Here is a 27016-nt window from a genome sequence, read left to right as displayed (position 1 = left end):
GAAATGATGAAGTGATTTGAAGTGTGGAGTCTGGGAGAAATGCTCTCAAATTCCTTTATTTTTGAATTTCGAGACACAGTTCTTTGCTGTCAAATCACTCAACTTTGCTCAACCTTAGGTTTTCTCACCTGTCAAGTGACAGGATTGGCCATCAGCTTTAAAGTCTTCCACTTCCCTAACTCCCATAATCCTTTAGGCACTAAAGTGCTCTAGGTCATATTGCTAGTAGGTAACTGTCAGGATTTCAGATATATGTGCATATGGGTGCACAATGCAATAATAATAATAATGCTTTTAGGGTTTCAAAGAACTTTACATAATTGTCTCATTTGTCCTTCACAACAACCCTGAGGTCAATAATATAGCACTTGAAAGTTTACAAACAGCTCCCCAACTATCATCTTGTGCACTGGACGATTCTGGCGGGGTGGGGTGTGTGTGTGCATTTATGATCTCTATTTTACGGAAGAAAACTGAGGTTGACCCAAGTGAAGTGATTTATCCACCTAGACTTAGTCAAAATTGAACTCAGATCTTGCCAATTCCAGTACCAGCTGTCTATTAATATTGAGGCAGTGTGGTCCAGTGGAACTAGCACTATTTCTTTTCTTTCTTTTTTTTTTCTCTGAGGCTGGGGTTAAGTGACTTGCCGAGGGTCACACAGCTAGAAAGTATTAGTGTCTGAGACCAGATTTGAACTCAGGTCCTCCTGACTCCAGGGCTGGTGCTCTACCCACTGTGCCATCTAGCTGCCCCAACTAGCACTATTTCTGAAGTCAGAGGACTTAAGCTCAAACTCTGTTTGGCGTCCCTGAGCAAATCATTTAACTTTTCCGGACCTCAGTTTTCTCGCAAGAAAAATTGTGGCTTCCGAGAGTCTTTCCAGCTCCCGAGCTACGTTCCTATTTTGTCCATTTTACAGACGGGGTAAATGAGGTCCGGAAAATGAAGTGCTTAGTCCAAGATCCGAGGTCTCTCCTCCCTGCAAGTACCACGCACTTCCCACCGAGCCAACGCCGCCTCTATTGCCCACATGTGCAAGGACGTAAACCCAGGTGGGCTCTCTCCGCGGCCCCGCCACTGACCCCCACGGCAGGGCACAGGAGCGCAAACACGAGCTACTACGTAAACCAAAAAAAGAAAAAGAAAAAAAAAGATCTCGAGTCCTTGTTGGGCGGGGACTGCGCGAGCGGGGCGGGCCAGGGCGTCGGCTGGGCCGCGGAGCGGTCACTCTTCCCCATGAGAGGCGAGTCACGGAACGGAGCGCCCCGGACGCTCCCACCATGGCCAGCGCCGGGCCGCTCCACGATCCCCGGGCGCGTCTGGGGGGCCGCACTGGCTGAGCCGGGCGATGGGGGACCGCGAGCACAATAAGAGGCGCCTGTTGGAGCTGCTGCGGGCGGCCGGCACCGGCAACGGGGTGTGCGCGGACTGCGGGGCGCCAGGTAAGGAAGCCGAGGCTCCGGGGACCCGGATGCGCCTGCTGATCGCCCGGGCCCGGCCTGGACCCTTGCACCCGGCCTCCTGGCGGGAGGGTCCACACCTGAGAGCCCCGGTGTCTGCAGCTGCCCAGCTCGTCTCCCCTGTTAGCCTTTCCACGACGCCCTGCCCAAGCCCTCCTCGCCCTCCTCACCCTGGGGCTGTTTCCCACCCCTTGGAAAGGCGCCTATCTGTAGTTTTCCTCAGATCCGCTGTTTTTACAGTCAGACTCCTGCTTGCGTGAGGTGTCCACCTGCTGGGGTCCAAGAGGCGTGGGAGAATTTGAAATGGAAAAAGGAGGGCGCTTCCCACAAAAAGCTTTCCGAGAGCTGATTTGGGGATTAGAGCCAGGGACCCTGGCTCAAGGCCAGGTTTTCCTCCACGGGTCGCTCGACGGAAGCTTCTTGAACCTGTGCTTCGCGTCCCCTTAGGGGATCCCAGGTGGAAGTCGGGAAATGCTGATTCCTTATCAGTAAATGTTTGGTTTACAAATCTGTTTTCTACGCCCCCACACCCCGAGTCAAGGAAGATTTTCTCTGGCGAAAAGGGGTTCTTTTTTAAGAAAGCCCAGTGTTAGATTGGGCACCCGAGACAATCCATCCCCGCTCTCCAGGGGCGGGCAGCAGCGCTCTGGGCTGTCTGTCTGCACCTGAGCCGCACCCCAGTCCGCTTTCCCATCCGCCCTCTCTCCCCTCTTCAGATCCCGACTGGGCCTCCTACAAGCTGGGGGTTTTCATCTGCCTGAATTGCTCTGGAGTGCACCGGAACTTCCCCGAAATCAGTAAAGTGAAATCCGTTCGACTGGACTTCTGGGACGACAGTATCGTGGAGGTACAAGGGGGAATCTTAGGCGGAAAAATGGCAGGGATGGAAGGGACCCCCAAACTCTTTCCTTTTACAGAGGAGGAAACTGAGGCCGGAAGAGAAGCACTTGCCCAAAAGAGCTCGTATTCAATCGTTAAATTGTCTGGCAATCAAAGGCATAGTTTTATGGCAGATACCTACAGAGGGGACTCGAGCCCAATCTGTTCCTTCCCAAGCTAATGCTTTTTCCCACAACACCAGGATGCTTTGGTCAAGAAACGCTGAATCCAAAGCAGCAGAAGTGGTCAAGGCTGGCCCCACATAGTCCCATTTTTGAGATGTAGCTCTGGTCCTAGAGTCACTGCTGGTAATTAGGCCATAAACCTTGTGGCTCCAGACTCCAACAGGCCCTGAGGCTTATTTTCCTTTATTTCCCCGATGAATGTCAGATTTCATTATTATAGAGAAGTCCCAGTTGAGAAATTCTGACCCCTTCCCTATAACTTAGTCTTAGTTGCCTCAGGCTCTGAAAGGTTAAGTCGAGTCAACTACCCCTAGTGAATTAACAAGCACTTGGCTAAATCCCCAAATAAATGTTAGGTGGAGGTAGAAAGAAAAAGCAAAAATCTCCTCTGCCCTCACGGGGCTTACATTTGAGCATGTCTCACCACTATTGGACAGTCCAGATCATGTGCACAATTAGTTACCTACCAAACACGTCAGTAGTTGTTGGAAAATTGAGTAACTTTAAAGACAAGATTCCGGCACCTGGCGAGGGACCAGGAAAGGCCCTCCTGTGCAAGGTGACATTTGAGCTCAGCCTTGAAGGAAGCCAGGGATTGGAGGGGGGAGGAGAGTGAAAGGGGAGTATTCTAGGCATAAGGCCTGCCAGGTACAGAGGCACTGAGCTGGAACGTGGAAAAGCATCTGTATCCAAGGAACTGTTTGGCAGATCATAGAGTGTGTGGTGGAGGAGTAAAATAGAAGTAAGACAGGCGCTATGTATTGGGAGGAGCCTTAGACATAGCTCTTCCTGGTACAGTAGCCAGCTCTGTCATTATGTCAGGCTGCTCCTCTCACAGCAGGTAATAATGGCCGTAAAATCCCCAAATATCAGATAATTCCCCAAATCTCAGGAAGACCTGAGTTCAAATCCCACTAAGATGGAGTGGCATGCAAGTCATTAACTTTTAGTGCCCCAGGAAAAATCTCTAAGGTTATGTTACTAAGTAGTTGTCAAGTTGTTTCAGGACTAAAAAAGTTTCTTACCCCGGGAGTTCCCTACAATAAAGAAATTCTCTCTCTCTCTCTCTCTCTCTCTCTCTCTCTCTCTCTCTCTCTCTCTCTCTCTCTCTCTCTCTCTCTCCTCCCTCCCTCCCCCTCTCTCTCTCTGTCTCTGTCTCTCTCCCTCTCTCCCTCTCTCTCCCTCTCTCCCTCTCTCCCTCTCTCCCTCTCTCCCTCTCTCCCTCTCTCTCTCTCTCTCTCTCTCTCTCTCTCTCTCTCTCTCTCTCTCTCTCTCTCTCTCTCTCTCTCTCTCTCTCTCTCTCTCTCTCTCTCTCTCTCTCTGTCTCTCTGTCTCTGTCTCTCTGTCTCTCTCTCTCTCTCTCTCTCTCTCTCTCTCTCTCTCTCGCTCTCCTCCTGTCTCTCTGTCTCTCTCTCTCTCTCTTCCTCTCCTCTCTCTCTTCTCTCTTCTCCTCTGTCTCTCTCTCTCTGTCCTCTCTCGTCTCTCTGTCTCTCGTCTGTTTCTTTGTGTGTGTGTGTGTGTGTGTGTGTGTGTGTGTGTGTGTGTGGTGTGTGTGTGTGTATCTCTCTGTCTTCCTTTCCCCCCCTCTCTGTTTCTCTCTCTGTCTATCTGTTTCTCCTATCTCTGTCCTCTGTCTCTGTCTCTGTCCTCTCTCTCTCTCTCTCTCTCTCACACACACACACACAACACACACAACACACACACACATACGCTTGCATTTGCAGATTTTTTTGCATGCTGATGGTTAGAAAGCTGTCCAGAAATGTGCTGGAGAGAATAAGTAGCTAGCTGGATGTTAATATGCTTCCCCCAGGCAATCCAAAAGTGTATGCAGATGATCGAGAGTTAACTATGTCCAAGAGCAAGAGATTTTAATTTAAAAGGTCTACTGACAAAAACAAAGAATGCTGGGGGATTTGGAATCAGATTTCTTCTCTTCCCCTCTTTGGAATTTTGTGACTCCGGGCAAGGGTGCTTGTATCTCTAAATCAGTTTCTTCACCTGTTAAAGAAAAGAAAAAAGAAAGAGTATGATAATGCTTGGATGTAGTTCAAGTTGTAGGGATCAAGGGAAAGAACATATGCACAATGTCTGTAAGTTTTGTATAGATGTATATAGTAGGATGGTATTCTCTTCCTCCCTGGGCATGCCACATGTTTGCCTTAGGGGGCTACAGGTTCCAAGGCATCCGGGTCAAAAGGAAAAACTCTGTTGTGTGGCTAATCCAACTGCCAAGTTCCCAATGCTTCCTAGAGTTTACAGGCATCTGCCTGGTTCAGTGACACAGAACCTTCTGTTCTCCTGCAAGGCAACCCTGGCTGAGCCTGCTCTACCACTCTCCCGGCCAGCAACATGCCAGGCTGTTCTGTGGGTTCCCCAGCTGCCTGTGTCTAGAGCGCATTATTGCAGCCTAGAGCCACGAGGCCGAATTACCAGCAGTGACTCTAGGACCAGGGCAACGAACTCTTTCCCTGACCACAGAGTGTCTGCTTCCCTTGAAAGACTAGATTTGTCTGCACTTAATCTAGTTTCATTTCACATTTTAGGCTCTAAGATCATGCAAGGAAATGGGGGAATAGAAGGGGAAGGGGGGGTGGTGGAGGGAAGGGAAGGGCTTGGACCCAGATATAGCTGCTGTGGAGTCAATCACCAAGCTGACTTTTGTTTTTCAGTTTATGACACGAAACGGAAACCTCAGCTCCAAGGCCAAATACGAAGCAAAAGTCCCTACTTTCTACTACATCCCCAAGTCTGAAGACTGCCTGTAAGTTGGATTCTTTTAGGGTCTGAGCTGGTCCCTCCATTACTATCATCCACATCAAAGAACTTCTAGTCATGGACCCTCAGGCCCTCATAAAATTGTAGATTTAGAGCTGAAGGGTCTTGGAAAGCCATTGTGTCCAAACCCCTCTTGTTACTGATAAGAGGTCCCAAGGCTGAGAAAGTTTAAATTACTCACCCAAGATTGCACACCTAATAAATGTCCAAGATAGGATTCCATAGCTCTACCCAACCTCAAGCCCAGTGCCCTCTATTTACCGGATCATTCATATCACATAGATCACCTCTTGCTCATTCAGCTCTCTTCTTGTGATATTGAATGTCCTTGCCTATGGAGAGAGCTCACACCTGATTGTCTGCTAATTTAACCATAATTTTGATCATAGATTCACAGAATTTGAGAGTTGTAAAGATATTCAGTAAAGGCATTCAATAAAATGTTTGCTAAATTGAATTCAGTTGAAGTGAATTTAGGGAGAAAGTTTTGAAAAATAGCAAAAGGATTTGTAATATTCTAGGAGTGACACATTGGGTCTCAAAGGCCAGTCTTTCTACTCTGATTGTCTTGTAACAATGATCTGGTGTCAGAAATTGCTTTCATGGTATGTAGTATGTTCCCTGTGAGGGAAGGTGATGATAATTGACATAGATATCTATATAATAGGTAATGATAATAGTACTTATCATGTGCTGAACTCTGCTAAGCAGGCTACAAGTATTATTTCATTTGATCCTCACAAGAATTATGGGAAGTAAATGCTATTATCCCCTCCAATTTACCTGTGAGGAAACTTAAGTCCAACAGAAGATAAATTATTTGCTAGTAAATGTCAGGGTGAGTTTGAATTCAGGTCTCCCTGTCTCCATGTTCAAAATTCTATCCACTGTTCCTCCTGATTCTCCCTATATATCTATAATTATCCATATCTATATTATCTATATCTATATCTTTCATGTCACACTTTTTTATTATAGCTTTTTGTTTACCAGATATATGCATGGGTAATTTTTCAGCATTGACAATGGCAAAACTTTTTGTTCCAACTTTTCTCCTCCTTCCCCCCATCCCTCCTTTAGATGGCAGATTGACCAATACATGTTAAATATGTTAAAGTATAAGTTAAATACAATATATGTGTACATGTCCAAACAGTTTGGACTTTGAAATAGTGTACAATTAGCCTTTGAAGGAAATCAAAAATGCAGGTGACATGTCACACTTTTCAAAGAACTTTCACACTTTATTTGATCCTGACAGCAACCATATGAGGGACAAAAGAAAGACATTGCATCATCTGAAATGGATGAAGAAGCATTTTTTAACTGCTCACTTTATTCCAAGCTCTGTGCTAAGATACAAATGGAAAATCAAGCAAACATTTGAATTGAGAGACAAAGCGCATATGAGAGGATTCAGATTTGTGTTCCCTTCATGGAAAGCAGCAGGGCAGCAGGCAAGGTCCTGAGAACCTAGGGGAGCAATGTCAGGGAAGATGGCTCCCTTTCAAGAGGACAGTGTGTTTAAGAGTTAAGAGCAGAGTGTGGTTTGGGGATATCTCCAGCAGAGATGTCAGGGATGTCAGAGGTCAGAATCCAACTGGTAGTGGAAAACGCAAATCCTTCTAATGATCATATTTTTTTGATTTCTCAATAGGCTGCAGTGAGAGAGAGAATTTGGAACTAAAAATATAAAAAAGAATGCTAAGAAAAACAAACATTTAAAAAAAATGTGAATATTTAAGTGGAAGGAGTTGGACTAAGTAACCTTTAAGACCTTCTTTCAGCTCCACATACCAATGATTCAGGCTCAGGGTTCAGAGAGATTAAAGCATTTGCTTAAGGTCACACAGCTAGGAAACTAGAACCTAGATATCTAGATTGTGTCTCCCTGAGCCTGGTAAGCAAAGGTGTTGAGTCATTCAGTCAGTTGGTCAACAGGCATTTATTAAGCACTTAGTGTATACTACATACTCTTCTAAGAGAAACCCAGTATTACCTTCCAAGAATATACATTCTGATGGAGGAGATTACCCTCCACAGGAATGGCTCAGCTTGTGACAGGTCCAAAGTCTCATCCCAGGAACTTAACTTTCTTATTCAAGATAGGGGTCCTTAAATTGGCAAAGGGACACATGCCCTTTTCTGGCAAGGGAATAGTCTCAGTGTCTGGGTGAGTCTCCTGGAGCTGGTATTTTAGAGGCAGCGGACATGGGGAAGAGGGAGTGAGAGACCTGGCTTCGAGAAGGTTTTGAATCCATCTCTAAATCCTTACTCCTTAACTTCAAAATGAAGTCAACGAGCATTTATTAAATGCCTACTATGTGCCAGACACTGAACTAAGCTCTAGGATACGAAGAAAGGCAAAATCAATCCTTGCCCTCAAGAATCTCCCAGTTTAATGGGAGAGACAAGAGGTAAATAATTATGTACAAATAAGACATATATGTGTATATACACACATATGTATGGCATGCATATATTTCATATATATGCATAAACATATATAATTGGATATGATCAAAAGGGGTAGAAAGTTGACATTTTAAACTGCTTTCTCTTGATCAGGGAAAAGAAATCCATTAAACACTTTAAAAGTCCTTAAGCCCAAGTCCAGAGCCCAGGACTGACCTCCTTTCTTTTCTTTTTTATTTATTTATTTTATTTTATTATAGCTTTTTATTTACCAGATATATGTATGGGTAATTTTTTGACAATTGCAAAACCTTTTGTTCTAACTTTTCCCCTCCTTCCCCCTCCCCCAGATGGCAGGGTGACCAATACATGTTAAATATGTTAAAGTATAAATTAAATACAATATATGTATATATAGGACTAACCTTCTTTCAATATTTACCCAAGAAGTCCTTGCTAAGTCCTTGCCATATTGTCCACAGTTCTTCTCACCACTACAAGCACCCAGGTCTGGGGTTGACTTCTTAATTCTAGAATCTGTTTCCATCAATGAGATGTGAATCCTGAGAGTTTGTGTGTGTGTATGTATGTGTGTCTGTGTATCTTTGTGTGTATGTGTCTGTGCATATGTGTGTGTATGTGTACATGTGCATGTTTTTTTCAGAAATTACAGGTGACATTGTCCAACTATTTGACTCCTCTCGTAAACCAGGTGAGCATGAACTTAGGAAGCTTAAATGTTTACATTAAGGAGTCCTTTCTTTGGGGGGTGGGTTCCCCTCCAGGGAACATTTGGAGGAGGGAGCCTTGTACCTGCCTAGGATGAGGCTGTTCCTCTACTTTCCCTCCAGTTAGGAGAATTTCATCAAAAGCTTAACTTTCCAATGGAAAAGAACATGGTACACCCAACTAGCTAACTATTGCCTTTCTCTTTTCAGGGTCTTAAAGGAACAATGGATCCGAGCCAAATATGAGAGACAGGAGTTTGTGGCTGGCAGCCTCACCTGGACCATCTCTGGTAAAACAGATTTTGCCATTTAAAGTTTGTATTTTAATGGGCACAAAAATGTGACTTCAGTGCTATAAGCAGAATCTTAAAGAAAATAATAGCTTTTTTTTTTTTTTCCCAACATTGATTCTTGCCAAACCTTGTGTTCCAAATTTTTCTTCCATCCTCCTCCCCCCCAGACAATAAGTAATCAAATATATGTTAAATATGTGTAATTCTTCTAAACATCTTTCCACATTTATCATGCTGCACAAGAAAAATCAGATTAAAAGGGGGAAAAAGGGAAAAAATTAAAAACAGGCAAGCAAAATAATAAAAATGATGAAAATACTATTTGCATAGTCCCCTCTCTGGATGCAGATAGCTGTGTCCTCACAATTCTATTGGAATTGGCCTGAATCAACTCATTGTTTTTGTTTATTTATTTATTTATTTATTTATTTATGAAATTATAGCTTTTTTGTTGACAGCATGGGTAATTTTTTTTTTAAACAACATTGTCCCTTGCACTCACTCCTGTTCCGACTTTTCCCTTCCCTCCCTCCACCCCCTCCCCTAGATGGCAGGCAATCTTATCATGTTAAACATTCAACTCATTGTTGAAAAGAGCCAAGTCCATCAGAGTTGATCATCACATAATCTTGTTGCTGTGCACAATGTTCTCTTGGTTCTACTCACTTCACTTAGCTTCAGTTCATGTAAATCTTTCCAGGCCTCTCTGAAATCATCCTGCTGATCATTTCTTATCGAACAATAATATTCCCTAACATTCATGTACCATAACTTATTCAGTCATTCCCCAATTGATGGGCATCCATTCAGTTTCCAGTTTCTAGCCACTACAAAAAAAGGCTGCCACAAACATTTTTACACACGTGGGTCCCTTTCCCTTTTTCATGATCGCTTTGGGATACAAGCTCAGTAGTAACACTGCTGGATCAAAGGGTATGCATAGTTGCCTTTGGGCATAGTTTGCTCTCCAGAATGGTTTAATCTGTTCACAATTCCACCAACAATGTATCTGTGTCCCAGTTTTCCCACATTCCCTCCAACATTCCTCATTATCTTTTCCTGTCATCTTAGCCAATCTAAGAGGTGTGAGATTGTACCTCAGAGTTATCTTAATTTGCATTTCTTTAATCAATAGTGATTTAGAGCATTTTTTCATAGAACTAGAAATGGCTTTAATTTCTTCTGAAAATTATCTGTTCATAATTTTTGACCATTTATCAATTGGGGAATGATATTATGAGCAGAATCTTGACAGAGGGATTGCTAGCTCCCCCATTATGGTTTATGGATAGATAATAGATTCAGGATGGGAAGAGTCCTTATTTCTTCTTTTTTTAGAGGTCCTGTAACTTCATTCATATAGGGAAATTCTTGATGAGAAAATTTACTGTCCCCTCCATTAGAGTGTGACCTCCTTGAAAGCAAGAACTCTCTAGCTCTTCTTTATATTCCTCCTGCATAGCACAATGCCTGGCATATAGTAGGCACTTAATAAATGCTTGTTGATTAACTGACTAATTATGATGACCAAATCAGTGTAGTCAGCTCTCAGTTATCTGATGCAAATAAGAAGGACCTGTAGCACAAATATTACAAAGTACTAATTCCATTGAGCCTGCAACAGTGGGCTACAAAGTTAATCCAGTAAAGATTCAAGCTTTGGTTCTATTGCTTATTTGCTGTGGGCTTGGACACCCAACTCAGCCTTTCAGAGGCTCAGTTTAGTCATCTGTAAAATGGAGACAGTACCTGACCACCTACCTCACAAAGGTAAGATCAAATAAAATGAACTGAGTCTTCTTTAAGGTTCTGAAACCATAAACTGCTGTGTGTGAGAGTTGTTGTCACCAGGAAGATCTGTGTTCAAGTTCTAGTCTACAAGTCACTTGACTTGTCCAAGGAAACCTTCTAAGAGAGCGAAGGTATTGACCTGTGTTGGGTATTTCCTTTACCAATGAAATCCTGGGTCCAAACCTTAGCCTTTGCCCTATTAAGACATTATGGCTAGACTATAGAAAGTGTTAATCAGGATTAAATGAATTTAATGTATAGTATCAAACCCTTGGGATAGCCAGCCTGGGATTTTCTATTTATAGGATCATAGGTCAAGAACTGAAAGGGATCTCTAGTTCAACCTTCACATTTTACAGATGAAGAAACAGGCTCAGAGAAATTAAAATTGCTTTCCCAAATACAGATCTGGGACTTTAAGGGAACAGTCCTATAATGGTGCAGGGGTCCTTTAAAAACAAAGAAACACATTTGTTGTTTGTTTTTCCAAATTCCTCTTTTAAAAGCTGCCACAAATAATTCATGAATTAAGTAAACCATATGTGGGTAATGAAATTGCATCCAATTTGGTGGGATCCAAATGGAGGATGGGGAAAGGGGTCAGAAAGAGCTCTTCTCAGGTCAGAGGTCCTTAGCTTGCAACTTCTGATGTCTAGAGCATCCTAAAAGTCTTAGGGAAGTTTGGGACACCCAGCATCTATCATTGCTCTCACTGCTGCTAATGCCGATCAGAATGTACCCTTGCCTCTCACCCTGTTTGCTTTTTTTGTGAGTTCATTTCCACATTCCTCCAAAGAAAAGTTTTCCAACATTCTGAAGGCTTCCTAACTTCTTTATCATCTCATGGACAGTTTTATAGTCTGTTAAGCAACAGATCCTTGTTCTAACTGTATAACTTGGCTTATCTTCTTTTCTCCATTAGACACATCCTTTATGCCATTTAAAAATTATGTTTATAATAAAAATTTTTATTTTATTTTCACAATACACACAGAGATAGTTTTCAACAATCACCCTTGCAAAACTTTATCTTCCAAGTTTTTTCCCTTCCTTCCTCCCACCCCCTCCCCTAGATGGCAAGTAGTCCAATGTAGGCTAAACATGCACAGTTTTTCTATACATTTTTCCACAATTATCATGCTGCACAAGAAAAATCAGATCAAAAAGGAAAAAATGAGAAAGAAAAAAGTGCAAGCAAACAACAAAAAGAGTGAAAATACCATCCTGTGATTCACACTCAGTCCCCACAACTCTCTCTCTGGGTGCAGATGGCTCTCTCCATCACAAGTCGATTGGAATTGATCTGAATCACCTTGAAAAGAGTCAAGTCCATCACAGTTGACCATCACACAAACTTCTTGTTGTTGTATACAGTGTTCTCTTGGTTCTACTCACTTCCTTTAGCATCAGTTCATGTAAGTCTCTCCAAGCCTCTCTGAAATCATCCTGCTGATCATTTCTTACAGAACAATAATGTTCCATAACCTTCATATACCACAACTTATTCAGCCATTCCCCAACTGACGGGCATCCACTCAGTTTCCAGTTTCTTGCCACTACAAAAAGAGCTGCCATGAACATTTTTGCACATGTGGTCCCTTTTCCCATTTTTGTGATCTCTTTGGGATACAGACCCAGTAAAGGATGCCATCTTTATAATAGCCTATTTTAAAATACCCACTTTGGGGCATGTTTGCATAATCAATATGCTGTATCCTGCTAGGATCCTTAAATGTCTTGTATTGGTATCATCCACACATTTGATAACAATAATAGTGATAAATGACATTTAAATGGCTCTTTAGGGTTGACAAAGCTTTTTTTTTTTTTAATATTATCTCTTCTGATCCTGATTATAATTCCACGATGACGGTACTACCAGTCTTAGTATTATTTTTATATTACAGATCAAGAAACAGAGACTGAGAGTTGAATGACTTGATCATCCATAGTTACACATCTGTTAAGTGTCAGAGGCTGGATTTAGGTCAATTAATCAATCATTAAGTAGTTGTTACCTGCCAGATTCTGTTTTAGGCAGAGAACATACCTCCTATTGCAAGTTTCAAGTTCTATGCTCCTTCTTCTGGAGAATATTTGGCGGCAGGGAGCAGCTTCCAGCTATGAACTGAAATAACCAAATCAATCCAGTTTTCTTTGGTGAGGGGATTCCTGGGAGCCAGGGTAATAGGCACTGATAGGTCTTTTTCTCATCCTTGTTTATTAAAGGCAACCGAGAAGGACTCCTATGGAAGCGGGGAAGAGACAATGGGCAGTACCTGAAGAGGAAGTTTGTCCTTTTGGTGAGAGAAGGCCTTTTGAAATACTACACTAAAGAAGAGGTAAGTGTTATTGTCCTAATAGGTTGGAATAGAGTTCTGAACCTGGTTCTGAATTTGTTTTTTTAATACATCTAAAACTGCATTTCAATGTAATGTAATTGTTTTCTTTGTAATTTTACATATTATACTTTGAGTATTTAAAAAAATGTTATTCTGAGGAAAGTAAATGTGAGGGATGTAGAAGACCCTTACCCAAAATGACTGTGCAGAGATCACTCAGTAGGAAACAGAAAATTTGTTTATTAAAACCTCCGGAGGATGAGCCGTCCCATCACGAGATAAGAAGGAGAAAGCTCCTGGTAGGAGGGCTAAAGAAGTAGTAAAGATATACAGCTTTCATAGGTTTTGTTATAAAGGATTACATCATAAGTTGGGGAGCATTGAGAAATAGGTGCCCTCTCCCCTAATTGAATGTTAAACATTGGTGCCAAAGGCAGATTAGAACGGAATGCTTTGTTTCCCTGGTTCCGAGAGCAATCATCAATCAGACCTTCAAAATTGAGATTATTGAGCTGACATCATTTAAATTAATAGTCTAAATATTGATAACATTGAACAAAGATAAATGTCATTATCTCTGGTTAAATAAATATGTTTATAGCTGGCTAAAGCTCAAGTACATATGGGCCTGCACATGTTATACAGGTCATAGGGAAACAGAGAAATAATGAAAATAAAATACAGAAAAAGAATTCATACATTCCTGTAAGTTTTTCACCTTGTCTGTCTATTCCACACAGCAAATTATGTCACTGGATTGCCAAAGACATCTATCACACACACACTCACACATACACACACGCACAAAAGTTAAGAACTCATAAATTAGATCAAAAGAGTCAACCATAATCCCAATAGAGGGCTCAACTGTAGTCAATTGTGTCCTAATTGCATCATATCCTTAGATAACAGCAATGAATGAAAAAGCAGTTATTAAGCTCTTACTCTGTGCTAAGTGCTGGGATAGATATTTGAGGTAGTCCCTGCTCTCAAAGAGATTTTAATTAAAGAAGATAGTTCTTAGTGGTAACCAGGTAGTACAGTGGATAGAGCACCACTCTGGAGTGAGGAAAACCTGAGTTCAAATCTGCCTTCAGACACTTACTAACTGTATGATCCTGGGCAAGAACTTAATCCTGTTTGCTTCAATTCATGCCAAATGAGCCAAAGAAGAAAATGGCAAACCGTTCCAGTATCTTTTCCAAGAAAATCCCAAATAGTGCCTCAAAGAGATGGACACGACTGAAAAATGACTGAAGAATGAAACATAGGGGAAGCTCATTCTCGTGTTCAGTTTAGGAGAACTCATTTTTATGTTCAGTTTATGGCAGATGAAAAGGAAATACTGAGCTAACAGGACAGATGGTCCTAAGGACCTTAGAGAGCAAAGGAGGTCAGCATCTAGCTGACAGTGTGAATGACAAATCTTTAAATGGACTAGGTAATCTCCAAGATTTCTCTGGCTCTGAATCTGTGGTCTCAAGATTCCAATGAAGAAACTGACTCCTAGAGGGTCCAGGGGTTCTCAAACTAGGGCCCGCGGGCCAAATCTGGCCCACTGAGGACATTTATGTGGCTGCCAGGTTATGGCAAATGGGCTGAGGGGCGGAGACAGAGTGTGAGCTTTTGTTTTACTCTAGTCCGGCCCTCCAGCAGTCTGAGGGACAGTGAACTGGCCCCTATTTAAAAAGTTTGAGGACCACTGTGTTAAACCTTTGTCCAGGATCACTCAATTAGGAAGCATTAGACCCAGAATTGGAGCCATGGTCTGTAGACGACCAGGTTGGATGTGAGAAATGGTGAATATCTGTGGGTTAATTGAACTAAGAGCTGAGAGGCATTTGATGGATAGAGCTACTTTGGTGCCTATTATTCATTCCTTTTGTTCATTCATTTATCCTTTCAACAAACACTTATTAAATGCCTGCTGGGTTCAGAACGTTAGGGAGATAGAAAATATGGGTAATAAAGGGCCTTTGCCTCAAACAGATTCTAATCAAGTAAAGGACTGTTTTTGCAAGGTTATTATTTTTCTTTCAGGGAAAAGCACCCAAAGCTGTCATCAGTATAAAGGACTTGAACGCTACATTTCAGACAGAGAAGATAGGAAACCCCCATGGACTACAGATTACCTACAAGAAAGATGGTCACACCAGGAACCTTTTTGTGTATCATGAGAGTGGGAAGGTAAGCCGCCTAGAACCCCAGCTTCCCCTCTGCCCCCAGCTTCCCCTCTGCGTCTGGAAATTCTCCCTCCATGAATGAAAGGCATTAGCCCGATTAATCTCCAATTATTAATTTAGGAAAAGGCAGACCAGAAACCAGGCAATGCCAAGGCAGGGTTTTTTAGGTAGCAATAAACCACAAAGGGGAAATCAGTCAGTTGAGGTAGTCCTGGGGGTGTAGGAAGACAGAGAATTTAGGTTCAATATGAGTAATGATGTATGGGAAGCCCACTCAGATGAATTGGAGGAGAACAGTGAGGTACTTTGTCCCAAATGAAGTGAAGAGGTCCAGGAGATCAGCATGAGCATAGGGAGATAGGAAGGGAGCAAAGGGTCATTCACAGAGGTGGAGATTGAGTCTGGTCTGTAGTTTCGGAGAAAGTCTAGGTAACAAGAGTCTAGGGAATTCAGGCAGAGGAAGGCTGAGCAAGGGACCCAGCCCCTGTTTTAAGAAGTCCTGGGCTTTAATACATTCAAGACAAGCATTCAGACCTTGGTTGTGCTACTAACTCTCTGTGGGACTTTAGAAAAATCATCTGCTTTCTTTTAGCCTCCTTTTAATCATCTGTACAATGGGGACACTTGTTCAACCTACCTCAGTTTGGGAGAATTAAATAATAAAATTCTGTAAAGCATTTTGTAAAATTTTGTGCTATATAAATGTCAGCTGCCATTATCTTTACTATTATCAGCAAGAGGGTAATGAGTACAGTTGTAGGAGAGAGGCTCCTGTTTTCAGGGTTTTCGCTCCTTGCTTCTTGGTGTGGCCAATCATGGGTTGCCAATACATAAAGGCCTCCAGAGAAAGGCAGAAATCCATAGATGTTCTTGACTTGTAGCCAGAGTAAGGAGAAGCCCTAACATCTGCCCTATCACAGGCTGCCCTATCCCTGCCATAGAAACACAGATCAAGGGGCATTTGGTGCCAGCTAAGGGAGTGACAATCAGAAAGACCTAAGGGTTGTGTCCTTCCTCTGATACATTCTAGCTTCATGATCCTGGACAAGTCACTTTAACTTTTCAGGGTAAAGGCAGCAAGATTTAGTCCCAGAGAAGGTGTGGCTCTACCTCACTGGTAGAGGGAGTTTCCAAACTGGGAATTCCCTGTGCTGATGAAATCACAGGTATGGATCTACCCAGCTGGCCCTCCAGAAAAAAAATGTACACAGGACACGCTTTTCAGTTTATTCCTCATAATTACAATTTTCTCCATCTCTTTATTAAATCTTGACAATCAACAATTTGAAAAAAATCAAGGCCTGACTTATATTGCTTACCAATTTCTGAGGTATAAATGTTCATCCTGAAAATTCAATCATTGGCTTTGGTGAGGGGATTGAAGGTTGTTCCAAAAGATCCCTAAAAGAATCCAAGTTATATCCAAAAAGAGCCTTGAGAGATCATTCAGTGGAACCCCCCCCTGGTTTTACGGAGCACCAAATTAGATCCAGAGAAGTAAAACATCTTCTCCAACACCACACAGGTGGTAAGTAAGACCAAGATTGGGAGCTAAGGTCTTCTGATTCCCAAACCACTCCCCACTCGTTTGTGATTGAAGCAGTTTTAACATAGCCACCAAATCAGAAACAAGATGGGTGTCCAATCTCCCCAGGCACTTGACTATGGTACTCTAGCCCTGCACCTTCCCAAAACCTTATTTTCTGCTATTTCATGCCCACTTCAAGGGGTATGATCACTCAATCAAGAAGTATTTATTAATTACTTCTTGGATGCCAGGCACCTGGAGAAAGAAAGTGAAAAACATAGTCCCTACCATCAAGGAACTTACCTTCTAATGGGATAGAAATTATGCAAACGACTATGTACATGTAATATACACCCAGATCAAATGGAAGGCATTTTGGAGGTGTCAGTAATATTTTGGGTCTTCATTTTATATATGTGAAAGGATTGGGCAAAGATGCTGAGAGTCCCATGATCAAGGTCAGTCTTTTTTTATGTTATTTTTATTTTGAACTTAATAAAGCCCCTTCCAGCTACCCTCATCCTTCCCATCTCATTTAAAAATGTCCTTTATATGGGCATTCCCATATGAAAGAGAACAACAAAAAAAAATGGTTGTACAGGGGCAGCTAGATGGTGCGGTGGATAGAGCACCAGCCTTGAAGTCAAGAGATTTGAGTTCAAATCTGGCCTCAGACACTAGCTGTGTTACCCTGGGCAAGCCTCAGCAAAATCAAATAAATAAATAAACATGGTTGTACATAAAACTACAGGTCTCTATTAGATACAGTTTGCTTTTCTTTTTAAAATATATTATTAGGTCAACTTGTAGCTTTCAGAGATGTCCTGTTTGTGCTTCTCTTCTCAGTTTTTTAAAATGTCTCAATAACTCTCTTTTCTATTCTTTTCTCTCTTTGTTTTCCTTCTTAAGGTCACATGGCTATGTATGTCAACTATACATTAGTTAGACTTGTGAGTTGTTTCTGATGTTTAAATTTGGTTGAAAATAACAGGCATTTGTTAAGTATATACTATAAACCAGATTCTGTGCTAGATGCTGATATTAAAAGAATGAAAGGGATAGAAGTAAATAAACATAATCCTAGGTATAATACTTTAGGAGTAAAGGAATTATTTAAGTTCTCTAAGGAAATTTAAGGCAGGAAAGACTTTCAGTTGGGAGAGAGGAAGATTTTGTGAAGAGATGATTGATCTTCAAAGAGAGGGGAAGATGTCAACAAATAGAGATGAGAAGGATGTGAGTTGCAGACATGGGGGAGAACCTCTGGAATCACACAGAGGAAGGAGGGCAAAAGGATGAGACTATTTAATTTAAGCAGAATAGATGTGGAGGAATAATGTGAAATAATGCTGAAATGATAGATTGTAGAGAGCCAAGATGAGAAATTCAAATTCATCATGGAGTCGAAAGGGACCTACTGAAGGGTTCTGAGCAGCTGTGTGCTTCAGGAAGATAGTGTAGTCAATAAATGTTAAGAGCAGATTTAAGAGAGTTATAAGAACATTGAGAAAGACAAAAAAGAATTATAATAAGGATCTTTACCTAGATGGTGGCTCTGTGAATAGAGAGGAGACCGATATAAGAGAATGTGAAAGCAGAATTGGATTTAACAATCCCTTGGGTAATAGAGAGGGAAGAAATAAGGTAGATGTGAACACTGAGTCAGCACCATAAGGAACTTCAAGGTCATCTAGTCCAGTGATATCAAACTCAAATTGAAAGGATGGGAAAATCACATATTATCATATTTTATTGTCTTTTTATTTATTTTGTTAAATAGTTCCCCATTACATTTTAATCTGGTTCTGGTTTTACTCCAGAGCATTTCTTGACTTCTCTGAACTGTTGGTCCTTTCCTCCTGGAGGTCCTCTTGGGGTTTCATGACACTTGTCTGGCTGCTTCTCCCTCTCCCTTGCTGGGTTGTCATCCAAACACCTTGCATCTCATCCCCTAATTATAGGAATACCTTTTGTGTCCCGAGGCTCTGTCCTAGCCACTGCCCCTTTTTTTCTATCACTTCATCCTCTCTCTGAGTGATTTCATTAATTCCCATAGTTCCATTATCATCTCCATGCAGATGACTTGATTCTTAGATCTCCATATCTAGCTCTGGGCTTTCTCCTGAGCTCCTGTTTCGTATTACCAGCTATCCAGTGGGGTTTTCTCACTGGATGTCCTGTTGGCTTCTCAAATTCAGCATGTTCAATGCAAAATTCATTCTCTTTCTATTATGTCTCTTTCCATTAAGAACCTCACTACCCGTCACCTAGATTTATAGCCTTGTAATCATCCTTACTCTTCTCTACCCACTGTACCCAATCAGTTGCCAAGATTTGTTGATTCTACTTGTTGATGGATGAGATATACCACATCTATCTCCTGTTTTCTCACATACAGGTCCTCTGACTCACAATTGGTCCCTCTGTCTCAAGTCCTTCTCTGCTGCAACTTATCTTACTCTGCCTTCCTCAGCTGCATGTTTTCCCTTGTTGTTCCCCTCCTCAATAAACTCCAGTGACTCCTTATTGATTCTAGCTTTTTATAATTTCTATTTTTGTTTAAGTTTTATAATGTGCAGAATTACTAGTATAACAGTTTGTATAAACACAATTTATAAATATATTATACATAATCTGTAAATGAACAAATATACTTTTTTATACTGAGATGGATAGACGTTTTAAAAATGTTTGAAGAATGCAGGTGTGGAGGATTTTTTCTTGGGGTTCCTTTTTAAACCCCAGGGACAAGTTCTGGAGCAATGCTTTGAGAATAAGACAAGATTTTATAGAGTAAGATGTGTTAGGCAGAGGGGGAAGGAGCTGAACGTTGCTGGGTGAGTAGGCAGCATGTGACTAATACTCTTTATCAGCCAGGAAACCTATCTAATCTCTACTCCCCAAATGTAGGGGGCCTGGTTCCCCACCTCACTAACTGCTTTGACTTTATTTTTATGTATTTCTGTAGGAGATAGTGGACTGGTTCAATGCCCTTCGAGCCACCCGTCTACACTATCTGAAAACAGCCTTTCCTGAACTCCCGGAGTCTGAGGTGAGCTACATGAGGATCCATTTCCCACAGTCCTCCTGCTCTTCCCCCATGCTGCAGTCTTTAGTTTTCTCTTGAGTCTCAAACCTTCAGGGCAGAGATATGTTTGTACCCAGAGACTTATTGGAGGGAAGGTGTGAAAGGAAGCTGAAGAACTTCCCTTGAAACTTAACTGTATGACTTTGGGCATGTCATTTAATCACTTTGGGTCTCATCTGACTAGATTTGGAAATTGGTGCTACACATCAAATTCTTGATATGTTCTTTGTTGATTATTTATACTTAAGAAAGTGATGGAAAATATTAATTAACTAAACTTAAATAAATTGTATATACATTTCTCCCCTTGCCTGCTCCTTCCCAGCTAGTTGTTAAACATTTACCAGCATTCCTCTGCTTTGTTGTCTCTCATACCAAAATATCTCTGCCCCCCCAGTTGATTGTTAAACATTTACTAGCACACACCAGCTTTGTTACCTCTCATACCAAAATGTCTCTCTTTAAAACATTTTAATTTATTGTTTAATTACGTAAGAGTCTTTTCTTTTTAAATTTGAATTCCAAATTCTTTTCCTCTCTCCTAACTCTTCTCCCATAGACTGAGAAGGCAAGCAATGTATCTATTTACATGTAAAATCATACAAAACATTTTTTATATTAGCCATATGTTTTTTAAAAGCAGAAAAAAAAAATGAAATGAGAAAATTATACTTCCCTTTCCACTCAGTTCATCAGTTCTCTTTCTGGAAGTGGTCAGCATTTTTTATCATGAGTCTTTTGGAATTGTCTTGGGTCATTGCCAGAGTAGCCAGGTCTCTCACGATTAATCAATATTGCTATTTCTGTGCACAATGATCTCCCGGTTCTTCTCACTTCACTTTATATCAGTTCATATTGGTCTTGCCATGTCCAAAAGGCAGCTTTTAAACATGAATAATGGAATAAAATGGAATGTTAAAAATGTATTTGAATTAGAAATCTGAGTGGTGTAGGGGCCTCTGGATGAAGAGATTCCCTCTATCATTACTTATGAATCTTAAAGTTACCTGGATGATTGAGATATTAAATGATCTGCTTAGAATTTCATAGCAAGTATATGTCAGAGGCAAGACTTGAACTCAGGCCTTCCTGACCCTTTAGTTTACTGCTAAATGATGCTAAAGGCAAACCACATGCTGTAGGATTTCTGAGTAGGTAAAGATTACTTAGGCTGAGAAATCAAAAAAAGATTTCATGGACAAGATTCGGGATTGCTGAATTATCCCCATATCCCAGATATGAAAGAGGTGGAGGTATGATGAGGGAAGTGCAGAAAGACTTGGGTCCTAGATCACACAGGGCCAAGACAAGAGTTTGGCATTTTTTCAATAGGCAACAGAGAACTGAGTAGCTTTTGAGTAGGAGAGTGACATCAGAAGCGTGCTTTAGGGTGATTAATTTAATCTGGTTGTCATTATTCCCTAATCCTTCTCTAAAATGTGGTCAGGCACTCCATTCACTTTCATATTAATACTCAAAATAACCCTGTGGGAATGATGGGACAGGGGATTATTCTCCCCATTTCAGAGAAAAAGAAACTAAGTCTCCAAGGTGACACAGTGTGGTGTTGTGGAAAGAGTGCTGGAATCAGAGGAGAACCCTATTGTTGATATCTCCCCAGGACTTAAATCTGAACTTTGTGACAAGTAGGATTGATTGGCTTCTAAAGTTCCTTCTAGCTCTAAATCTGTGTCCATATAGCTAGTGATTGGCAGGGCTAGGGAGAGAATCCAGGATCATTCATTCAGTTCAATAAGCTTTTGCACCTACTACGCGCCAGGTACCATGCCAGGTGCTGGGTAAGCAAAGACAAAAACGAGTTTCATTCTAATGGGATGGATTGGCTTTTGCTTTGTGGTGTCCTGCCCAGGGAGACAGGTTGGTTATGTCCAAGATAACTGAAACAGGAAGAGAATAGGACAGATCTGACTCATCTCACTTCAGATGGCTGGAGTCTTGCTGTCTTTCTGTTTAAGTAGCAAGTTGACTGGAATGGAGACTGAGATGGGGTCAGAAACAGGAAGAACATGCCAGACCGGGGCTTAGACAGAGAGGGTTGGGGGAGAGGGAGGGAAAAAGTTCTGAGTGCTGGAACTGGGGCTTTGAAAACTAGCCAAGCAGTTTTTTCCGAGTGGTTAAAATGGAAATGTTTTCCATTGGGATTATTGGTTGGGATAGGAGGATTTCTGAACTGATAAAATGAAAAGGGAGTATATAAGAAGGATCTTTTTGAAAGATCATAGCAGGATGCAGTAGGGTTGCTAGGGGGTCTGGAGTCAGGAGGACTCATAATCCTGAGTTCAAATCTGATCTCAAACAATTAGTAGCTGTGTGACTCTGGACAAGTCATTTCACTCTGTTTATCTCAGTTCCTCATTTGTAAAATGTCCTGGGGAAGGAAATGGCTAACTATTCCAATGTCTCTGCCAAGAAATTCCCAAATGGGGTCACGGAGAGTCAGACATGAGTGAAAACGATTCAACGACAAACGGGACAAAGTACAAATGCTTACTTAGCCTTATTTGACCTAAAGTGGCTTTAAAAATGCTGCTGACCCATCAGTAGGAAGTTAGTCATTGGTCAGCATTCTCATTCCCATTCTTTCCCTCAACCATCTTAATCTTTTATTTTCCTTTCCCTTCCTAGCCAGCTCTCATTTATCTCCTCTTCCTTCTAGGCTTGGAGTCTGTTATCCCAAATAATTATTATCTGAGCCTGATTTAGAATTATGAAGCATTAGATTAAATTATTTAGCCAATTCTCTCATTTTTATACAGACCCAAATTGAGCTACAGAGGAATTAATTACAGAGGAACTAGTTTGAGTTCACACTGTTAGATCATACCAGAACAAAGACTTGAACTTAGCTTTTCTGACTCTCTGATCTCAATCTCAATAATCTTTTCACTCAGCTATAATCATTGCATTACAGATTTAATACCGGAAGGGACCTGAGAGATCATCTTCTCCAGCCCTCTCATTTGGAAACTGAGATCCCAAGAGGGGTCGAATGCCTTGCTCAAGGTCACAGAGACATTGAATATCCTTGACAGAATTTCAATCCTCTGTGACTCAAAACTTAATACTCTCCTCCCTTTAAATTTATTTTCCTTAATTTTTTAAATACACATTTCTTTATGAATCATGTTGGGAGAGAAACATCAGGACAAAAGGAAAAAAAACACAAAAGAGAAAAAACAGAAGAAAAAGGAGAAAAAAAAATGAACATAGCATGTGTTGATTTACATTCCATCTCCAAAAACTTAATACTCTTTATTTAAAAAAATGAAAAAACATAATTCTTTGTGAACCTTAGAGTATCATAAAATGTATTTCTTAACTTTAATTTTTAATAATAGCTTTTTATTTTCAAAATACATGCAAAAATAGTTTTCAATATTCACTCCTGCAAAACCTTGTGTTCCAAATTTTTCTCCCTCCCCTTCTTTCTACCTCCTTCCCCTAGACAATAAGTATTCCAATATGTGTTAAACATGTGCAGTTCTTCTATGGATTCTTCTAAAATAGTTATTTTAAAAATATTTTATTGATATAGTTGGTTTTTAATAAAATCTACATTTCCCCATCCCAGAGAACCAATTCTTAAAACAAGATTTGTTTTTAAAAACGAGGAAGAGAAAAATCATAACAAAACCAATCAACAATATCTTTTGCCCTGGAAAAGAAATCAGACATCATATGCCATGTTCCTCACCCAAAGGCACCCACTTCTTAAATGAATTGCTCTTTCAATCATGGACCTTTGCATCCTTCCTTGATCTTTTTTTCTTTCTCCTAAGCCCATTCATGATGTCAGGCATAACACTGGCAACTTAACTCATTTCCTTGTTCAGTTTCTCTCCACACCCACTGTTTGACTTCCACCATTCCCTATTGAGTCTTGGGTGGCAAATCTCAGTTTTCAGTTCTCAATATTTCCCATCTGCCCTACAGAGGTATGAGGAGACAGAGGTACAAATCTTGCCTTTTATATTCACGATTGTGTGATCCTGTGCAAGTCCCATAACTTTTATGAATTTCAGTTTTTCATCTGTGAAAGAAGGGCAGTGGACTTTATGGCCTCTAAGGTCCTTTCTACCTCTAAATCTATGAATTAAAGATGAATCTATTCATAGGATGAGAGGGAAGACTTAACCCTTAGCTAGGATTAAGAGAAGTTAGGAAAAAAATTTCTGAGAAGATGGAATTTTAGTTGGGACTTAAAGAAGCCAGTTCATTGAAGGGGGTGGGGAGAGTGTTCCAGAAGTGGGGGATGACCAAAGAAATCACCAGTTGATAAAAGATAGAGGGAGAACACAAGAGAGCGGGACAGAACCCTGAGGTTCATCTGTGGTTATAGGAGATGATCTGGAGGAGAATCCAGCAGAGGCAAAAGAGGAGTGGTATTAGGAGAACCAGGAGAGAAAAGGTGGTCTCCTGAGAACTTAGAGAGATCAAGGAAGAGAATGTGATAGTCCAGTGTCAAAGGCTGAGAGGTCAAGGAGAATGAGGATTGAGAAAAGATCACCGGTTTGGCAACTAAGAGACCATTGGTAACTTTAGAGATAACAGTTATGGTGGAATGATAAGGTCAAAAGTCAAACTGTAAAGGCTTAAAAGAAAGTGAGAGGAAAGGGAGTGGACTAGCCTTTTATTGTTGATGGCTTTTTTGAAGAGTTAGCTACAGAGGGCAAAAGAGATATAGGAAGATATTTACTGGGGATGCAAGAGTCAGGTTTTTTGAAGATGAGAGATATGGGCATGTTTGTAGCCAGAGAGCAGTCAATAGGAGAGAAACTGAAAATAAATTGAAAGAGTTGTGTTTCATTTGTTGTATCTAGGTTATATTGTAACACATATAAAATGTATCGGATTGCCTGTCATCAACGGGAGGGAGTAGAGGGAGGGAGGGGATAATTTGGAAAAATGAATACAAGAAATTACTCATGCATAGTGTCAAAAATTATAAAGAAAATTAAAAAGAAAAAAGAAAGAGTTGTGTTTTTCAACAGACTTTCTGGGATCTCTCACAAAAGTTAATAATTAGAGCTAAAAAGAGTCAGCAAGATGCTTCTGAAATGACCCATCACCCTTATTCCTCTTCCAGACAGAAAGTATAAGTATCTGGAAAGGTATCTCCTGACAAACTATCTGCAATAATTCAGTTTCAGTATCAATATTGCAATTTTCATGATCCAAATATAGCTCTGGTGACAACAAATACATATCCTTTCTCACTCTAGACTTCCCTTTGGTTTTCTTTCCTTTCCTTTTTCTAATGAAATTAACCAAAGCTTTATCTGTTTTGTTGATTTTTTCATAAAACCAACTCTTCTTTTTTATTAATTAGTTCAATAGTTTTTTGGGTTTCAATTTTATTTCTCCTTTGAGTTTCAGAATTTCTAAATAATTCTATTTAATTGGGTTCTTTTAATTTGTTCTTTTTCTAGCTTTTTAAAAGTTTCATGTCTAATTCATTATTCTTTTCTTTCTCTATTTTATTCATGTAACTATTTAGAGATATAGAATTTTTCCTAATTGCTTTGGCTGCATCCCATACATTTTGGTATATTGTTTTATTATTATCATTCTCTTAGGTGAAATTATGGTTTTTGTGATTTGTTTGCCCCATCATTTAGAATTAGGTTATTTAATTTCTATTTGGTTTTTAGTCTATCTCTCCCTGGCCTTTTATTAAATATGATTTTTATTACATCATGGTCTGAAAGAGAAGCATTTACTATTTTCTGCTTTTCTGTATTTGATGGTGAGATTTTTATCCCATAATACATGGCCAATTTTTATGTACTGCTGAGAAAAAGGTGTATTCCTTTCTGTCCCTCTTCAGTTTTCTCCAGATGTCTATCATATCTAGGTTTTCTAGGATTCTATTAACTTCCCTAGTTTCTCTGTTGTTTATTTTGCGGTTGGATTTGTCTGACTCTGACAGGAGAAGATTGAGGTCCCCCACTAAGATAGTTTTGCTTAAACTTCCCTTTGGTTGTGAGTTCAAATGCAACATTGAAAACACACTGTATATTGTACACTATAGTAAGTAAACTGGAACTTCAACCCATGCTGGAATGGATGTGAAATCAATGTTTGCTTCTCTTTCCATCTTAGCTCTTGCCTCACATCACCAGGAATTACCTCAAACAAGGATACATGGAAAAGACTGGCCCAAAGGTATGCTCTTGGGTGAAGAGGAAAAAGGGATCCAGTATCATGGAAAAGAGAAGCTTGGGAAATAGTTGGGGGAGGTAGAAGGGTCTAGATGAAGAATCCTGGTGAAGTGTTATCTGAACTTTCCAAATCAAAATGAAAAGTTAAGCACTTCCCTTAAATTCAACCTAATAGATAATTTAAATAATCCTTTAAGATTTGTAAAGCACTTTACAAATAGAATCTCATTTTATCCTTGCAACAAATTGGAGGACAGGGGCTATTATCATCTCCATTTTACAGATGAGGAAACTAAGGCAGGTAGAAGTTAAGTGATTTGTCCTAGGTTTATGCAGCTAGTATCTGAGACCAGATTTGACCTCAGGACTTCCTAACCCCAGGTTGAGCACATTTAGCTGCTACTCTTCCTCTTTAAGCCTTATTTCTGGTCAACCACAAGCAAATAATAAAATCTCCTCAGTGATATCAATCAGTCAACAAGTATTTATAAAGCACCTACTATGAGCCAGACATCATGATATGCAAAGATCAAAATGAAATTCCCCCTGCCTTCAAGCAGCTTACACTCAATTTTGGGGGAACAACGTGCACATTATTATATGCAAAATAAATAGAAGATAATTTTGAAGGATCATGGCTCATACAGAAGCAGAGAAAGAATATACTATCTATCCCATGCTTAGAACAGGCCAGTGTTAGTGCTTATTTCTAAACAATTAAGAACAGGAAGTCCAATGTATTCAGATTTTCTCAGAAAAGTAACCCATAATAGCTCATACTTATATATCCCTTTGTGGCTTGTGTGACACTTTACAGTACATTTTCTTATTTGATTCTTACTTCCTCCCAGTAAAGCTGATGCTTATTCCCATTTTACAGAGAAGGATACTGAAGTTTATTAAGATTAAAGGGTTTTCCTTCAGTCACAGAGCCAGCAAGTAAGAGGCATATAAAATAAAATAAACCAAACAAACAAAACAGAGGCAAGATATTTTTATTCCAAGTCTACTTGGTCACACTGCCAAATTACATATGCTAGCTATAAAGATCCACTTGTACACATACATGGGTAAGGGCATATCCCTACAGACTCACACATAGCTCTTTTTTTTTTCCTTTGTGCTTGGGGACCCTGTATCTGCTTCACAGAGAGAGTCAGA

At 40.5% G+C, this 27016-nt stretch overlaps 1 protein-coding gene across 2 annotated transcripts in view; it reads left to right on the top strand.

The window, feature by feature from the left end:
* The first annotated feature begins 1225 nt into the window (after positions 1–1225).
* ADAP2 (ArfGAP with dual PH domains 2) overlaps positions 1226–27016 on the top strand; it is a 35072-nt gene continuing 9281 nt past the window's right edge. For both annotated transcript variants that reach the window (XM_074263625.1, XM_074263626.1), the window contains exons 1-8: positions 1226–1445; positions 2180–2310; positions 5200–5291; positions 8659–8738; positions 12762–12874; positions 14915–15061; positions 19554–19637; positions 25797–25859. In XM_074263625.1, the coding sequence (XP_074119726.1) occupies positions 1352–1445; positions 2180–2310; positions 5200–5291; positions 8659–8738; positions 12762–12874; positions 14915–15061; positions 19554–19637; positions 25797–25859 (804 nt within the window). In that variant the 5' untranslated portion in view covers positions 1226–1351. The remainder of the gene's footprint in view (positions 1446–2179; positions 2311–5199; positions 5292–8658; positions 8739–12761; positions 12875–14914; positions 15062–19553; positions 19638–25796; positions 25860–27016) is intronic.

Source organism: Sminthopsis crassicaudata, chromosome 4 (genome assembly GCF_048593235.1).
Source record: "Sminthopsis crassicaudata isolate SCR6 chromosome 4, ASM4859323v1, whole genome shotgun sequence".
Classification (NCBI taxonomy): Eukaryota; Metazoa; Chordata; class Mammalia; order Dasyuromorphia; family Dasyuridae; genus Sminthopsis; species Sminthopsis crassicaudata.
This window is presented reverse-complemented; position numbering and strand designations above follow the sequence as displayed.